This window comes from Cyprinus carpio, chromosome A12 (assembly GCF_018340385.1).
Source record: "Cyprinus carpio isolate SPL01 chromosome A12, ASM1834038v1, whole genome shotgun sequence".
Taxonomy (NCBI): domain Eukaryota; kingdom Metazoa; phylum Chordata; class Actinopteri; order Cypriniformes; family Cyprinidae; genus Cyprinus; species Cyprinus carpio.
In genome coordinates, this window is record NC_056583.1 from 8,192,245 (window position 1) to 8,197,977 (window position 5,733).

General features: G+C 37.6%; 1 protein-coding gene across 2 annotated transcripts in view; it reads right to left on the reverse strand.

Moving 5' to 3' along the window:
- The window catches only part of adam11 (ADAM metallopeptidase domain 11), a 48,893-nt gene extending 46,716 nt beyond the window's left edge, over window positions 1-2,177 (reverse strand). The window contains exons 1-2 of one of the 2 annotated variants that reach the window (XM_042767381.1): window positions 1,831-2,176; window positions 1,369-1,538 (exon numbers count right to left, since the gene is read on the reverse strand). In XM_042767381.1, coding sequence (XP_042623315.1) covers window positions 1,369-1,538; window positions 1,831-1,891 — 231 coding nt within the window. In that variant the 5' untranslated portion in view covers window positions 1,892-2,176. Of the gene's footprint in view, window positions 1-1,368; window positions 1,539-1,830 lie in introns of both variants that reach the window. The other variant, XM_042767380.1, reaches the window with a different exon arrangement.
- Window positions 2,178-5,733: the final 3,556 nt, after the last annotated feature.

The window sequence follows — 5,733 nt, forward strand, 5'->3', positions numbered from 1 at the left end:
CATATGAATCAAGTGGTTTAATCCAAGTCTTCAATCACTTTATATGATGATTTAATTTAGGCTTTTATTCACATATAAAACACTGATGCAAAAGCATAGATCATATCAAATATGGTAAATGGAAGCTCAAACATACACCCTATAAGTACCAATGAGGTTTATGTTCATGTATCAAACAAGTATGGTTGATCTTCCTTCAGAAGACCACTCAGTTCATATTGTAACAATGTTTTATGTTTTTTTTTTTTTTTTTGGTTACATGGACTTTTAATAGAGGGACAGAAATCTCTCAGGTTTCGAGATTTTAGATGAAGTAAACAATGACAGAATTTTCATTTTTGTGTGAACTAACCCTTTACAGATCTATACGTAAACTGAGAAAGCCCCATTTACTCTTCCCCCAACTGTTAATATTCCATCCTCCTCTACAGCAAGAAGCCAATATTACATTAAAGTATATATTCACAAGTAGAACATTTAATGTGCACTTTACCACTCTGAAAAGGGCTCAGTGCCAATTCTCTCTCAGCTCTAGTCAACAGTCTTCATGACACATGGGGTTTGGAAGAAAATGGCTAAGAATGTTATTAATCAAGGTTGAAAGCACATGTTCATGATATGGGGAGTCAAATGCTATGATTTAGGGATCATTAAAAAAAATAAAATAAAAAAATAAGTAAAAACAGTTCATTATTAATCTGAATATCAGAGGGAGATGTCTCTATGGCAATTACATCAATAGGTTATACCATTTTATTTATTTAGTGCATAAATTAGATGCCATAGCATTTGGATGATTGTGAGATTTTTGTACATGTGGAATGCATGGTGCAGGCCCAGATGGAGAGCTGTTATTGGCAGCCAGACACATCAAAATAACCAAAATATTTCATTAACACACACTAAAAGCAACAAAAGTTTTCAAATTGAGTTTTCAAATCATTGCCTCTTTAAAAAATAATAAAACATGAAAGAGTATTCACAACCCATTGAACATCGTTAATTTGATATGTTTCAAAGTGAGAAAGAATATTTGTAGATCACATGGCAATGCCAGCATGGCAAATGTACTTCATGTATAATAAACACTCAAGAAGTTTTTCATCAAATGCAGTAATATTCAATGGTACACAAATGCGGACTCGCCAGGTAGTTGGAAGGGAGGGGGTGGAAAATAGAAGAGCTTGGTGACATCAGCCAGAGAGTAAAGTAATTTCAGAGAGGGAGCACGTTATTATATTATGATGAAAGTTTAGGAAGAAAATAGATGCTTGTTTTTCACATACATCGTTCATTATAGAAAAATGTGAATTAAGAAAGTAAAAGGGGTCAATTCTGATTTCACGCTATCAATGGAGAGTCACTCACATGCGCTCCATCAGCATCAATCTTTACTAGAGTACCCAAGTGCCCGTGCGGCAGCTCCTCCTCCGCGTCAGTCCGCTGCAGCAGTCGCTGAGGCTGCGTGAGCTCTTCTGCATACGCGTTCTTTTCGCGTCCCCGTTCCGCTCCGTCCCGCTTGATGCTGCTGCCCCAGCCTTTCAATATAGGACACATGCATAAAAACTGTAAGACAATCGTCAAAGCCATGATTCTGTTTTAATAATTCCTATGCGTTTACAGCTACTACACTCCATCTAGCCTGCGGCATCACTGCAGATTCTGGTACGACGCAGAAAATTCACAGCCATGCCCGTGACAGAAAAAGGGGCAATTCGTAAAATGAAGAAATCGTTGCACCTGTTGGCGCACATTATACATAAATAGCTACACCGATGGAGCTTGTGCTAATATCACGAACCCGCTCCCAACGCGGCGTTCGTCGCTCACCTGTCACGGCGAGTCGCGCGGTGACCGCAGCCCACAGGAGGAGGCAGCGCGTCGCCAACATGATCACATACTCCTGCAGCTTCAACCGGAGTGAAAAGATGCGAAACGCGACATTTACCGCCTCATCCCGTTCCGCGGCGATGCTGAAGTCACGAGGAAGACGTTAAGGGCATCCGTGGAAAACAAGCAGACGCTGATGAAAAAGAGTTCAGAAAGTATCCGCTTGCGCGAGGTGCCGTGTTGTCTGTTTATATCGCTCGTGTGCTGTCAGAGACTGCGGGTGGAATTCATGTTGGGATTCAAAAGCTCCTTCTGCGGGACTCCCACCCGCACCTCCTCCCACTCTCCTCCCCTTCACTTCACACCGCACTCATGCAACATCAGATATTCCACTTCTGTAACCTGGAACAAATATCATGTTTAAAAAAGACGCAATACATATTATAATGCACAACATTCACATAAAATGCAGTAGATTATAGATGCAATATGCAATAACGGCTATATATATATATATATATATATATATATATATATATATATATATATATATATATATATATATATAAAGTAGCCTATATAAATATATCATTACAATTAAATATTATTTCATATAAAATATAGGGCGACATATCCACCGTCAATTACAATACAACAGCGCGCATTGTATGATTTTGTAAGTGGTTTAAAAGTGAAATGAATGCCTTTCTCTCTTTCTCTCTCTCTCTCTCTGTGTGTGTGTCCTGGTGAGAGAACCCGACGTCATCTGAGAGATAAAAGCATATCAAATATTCCCGTCCTCAGCAATATCTCTCATGCCTGAGGACTAAATCGATCTGTACTATTCTTTAGTTACTCATAAAACCATTATGCTCATCTCAACTCTAAAGCATTCATAGACTATATAGTGAACAGCACGTGGCACATTATTCAGGGACTAACATGGGAAAGACATTAATCTGATGGGAGAGAAATTGCTTTTGTAGCATAATTTTATTTATTTTTAAATCAGAACTATGTCAGAATGGATTAATGGCATGCTACCTACTTATATATTTTTAAATACATTTTAAAACTATAGTTTGTGAAGGAGTATGCAGCATGGATGTCATTTTAAAAGTATAGCATTGTATGTTTTGAGTAGTATCCAGTTAGAAAAAGAATGTCTTAACGTTTCATTGTTCGATCAAACAGTGAGTAAAAAACTTAAATCTTTAGAAACACTTGATTGGTTGCTTCTCAATCATTCATCACATTGGAAATTGAAGGTCAAAATAAGCGTATTTCATAGTATGATACAGCATCCCACAGAATAACTGAATTACATCAAAAGAATAAAAAAAAAATCATATTACTACCATATCACATGAAAGAAAGAAATAAAAAGAAAGAAAGATAAACTAGTAAACAGACTAGCAAAGGTTAGGGGAAACTCAATTCAAAACAAGTCAATGCTTTACCTAAAGAAACACACAAACTGACAATTTTTCTTAGCTGATTTAGCATTAAGAATGGAAGTAAACCGCTTTTAAAATACAACTGTACAGATATCAAAACAATAATTCATGATACAGTAAAATAAAAACAATAATTTATTGTAGAACTCTACATTTATTCAGGATTTTGTTTTAGAAACATGTATAACTGTCCTTAGGCCTTCATAAAGCTAATTTCCGGTGTTTATGGAAAATTCTACATTAATACATGGACATCAGTGGTACAAGCTATACTCCTTTCAGAACTTCTGTAATAGGAATGTTCTGTCACTAAAAGATGCCTTAAAACATTAATTGATATTAAATAATTAAAACACTCCCCACTGTACCAGTCATGCCACCACATCAACAGATGCACATTTACAGGAAATCTGAAATGTCTTTTAAAAATGATTTTTGCCTTCAGAGTGTTCCTATCCTGCATGTTCTCAAAAAAACACCATGGCATTGTTCTACCATCAACACTGCCTCTAAACTGGAGAGAGGCCAGATACAGCACTTAAACTAATTCGATAATGCCCCTCCAGGAAAGCCTCATTAAATTCTCAATACCAGCACATGTTCCTGGATATTTCCACTGAAAAGTCATGGTCAACACTCAGGGCAAGACAGAGCCATAAGAGAAGTCATGGAGGTCACTCAAAGAGAAAAGCATGAAATACTTGCCAGCTGTTAATTAAAACTAATTGTTTTCTTTGGTTTTGGTGAGATATTGCATACTGAGAGACAAACACTGTTCAATATTTTTAACAAAAAATGTATAAAGCAATATTGATGTAAGACAAGATGGTTTTATTATCCAGAAGAAAAAAAAAATAGTTTTGAGCAGTCCTCATGAAAAGAACATATGTGAAAAAGAGGAATTTATTTATACATTAGCCGCAGAGTTAGGCTAAAATCTTCTTTAAGAAAAACAAACAATTCATTCATTATTCATTAGTCTTATTTCACAAATAATGGTGGTAGTCAATTTAATTGTAGAGGTGAAAAATGAGGACTACTAAGAATGGAGAATGAAGAAATGCTTTAGGATTGAATTCATCAACAGTCGCAATTGTTGGATTGTTGCACCTTCAATCCCAACGATGTGAATCAAGAGGGTTGCAGTATGGAGCACAATTGTGATGTATAGCTCCCATCCTGCATGCCAGTGTGTGGTTTTTTTAATAACAGACCCAGGTCATCATGTGCCCCTTTATTCTGAAGAGGAACTCCAGCCGCAAACCATGAAAACAGGCCGGAATCCCAATCTGACTCAGAAGAGGCCGTGGACCACATGAGATTAGGGAGGAGAGGAGATTCAATGCAAAACGAAGGCTCCGGAGTGTGACAGGAATGAGCTGTTTGAGGCTTTACTGACTGATGTATAGAAAGTATTTTCCAGTGTATGGTTAAAAAAGGGTAACAGTTCTGGAGGATCATGAAACTGATGGTGCTGGAGTTGATGGTCTTCATGGAAAAATGGAACCAACTGAGGAGGGTCCAAATCAGATGAGTAAGTGGTTATTTGGAATTCCACTGGATTTTTGATTGGAGACAATTCATGTGACTGCTTTACATGGACACAGGGTTGATTTGCAGCATTGTCCTGTTGGTCAACTTGATGTGGCAAACAGTGGGTACTGCAAGTAAAATATTTTAGGGAAGGCTGAGTTGGGATCTGATTCACAAGAGATGACTCATTCAGTGATGATTCATTGGTTGCTAGTATGCTATCTACAGTTTGTTTATTCATCTCTGTTGTAAAACCCACCTTGGAGACCAGTAAACATGGCATGGTGGAAAGTAGAATATGAGTATTGTCTTATCCAGGAAGCACTGCAAGCCCCCTGAATTGGGTTTTGCTTTTCACTTTGATTAATCTTTCTTCTCTTGGCAAGTTTTGGACTTGGAGTGAAGGACCAGAAGTGCTTTTTAAAGCTAACTATAGAAAATGGGTAATCTGACAAGTGTGGAAATGGTAAAATATGTGGTAATGAAAGGTAAGAGATGCCTAACTCTGGAGTCCAAAAAATATATTGGGCTGATTTCAGTGACTGTTTTGTTGAAGGCAACTTTTTATGGTCCAACACATACTGGCCACAACCTTCAGAATTATCATCTTCACCTTGCTGGAGTAGCATCTTAGGGCTTTTTAAGCACATTTTTAAACCGTGATCCCAATCATGTTTTTGATTTCGAGAGTTGACCGTGTTAGGAATACCACCTATAAGACCCCTTCGCAAATGCAGCACATGTAGATCATGACCACCTTCACATCGTTCCTGAGATTCAGGAACATTTTTAACACCAGAAATGATGCATGGGATTTTGTTATCTCCGGAAGAGCTTAGAGTGAGCATTTTAGATGTAGCTTCTGAAAGTATGACAGAAGAGAGGCTTTTGGGTTTCTTCTTTATTGGCTGGG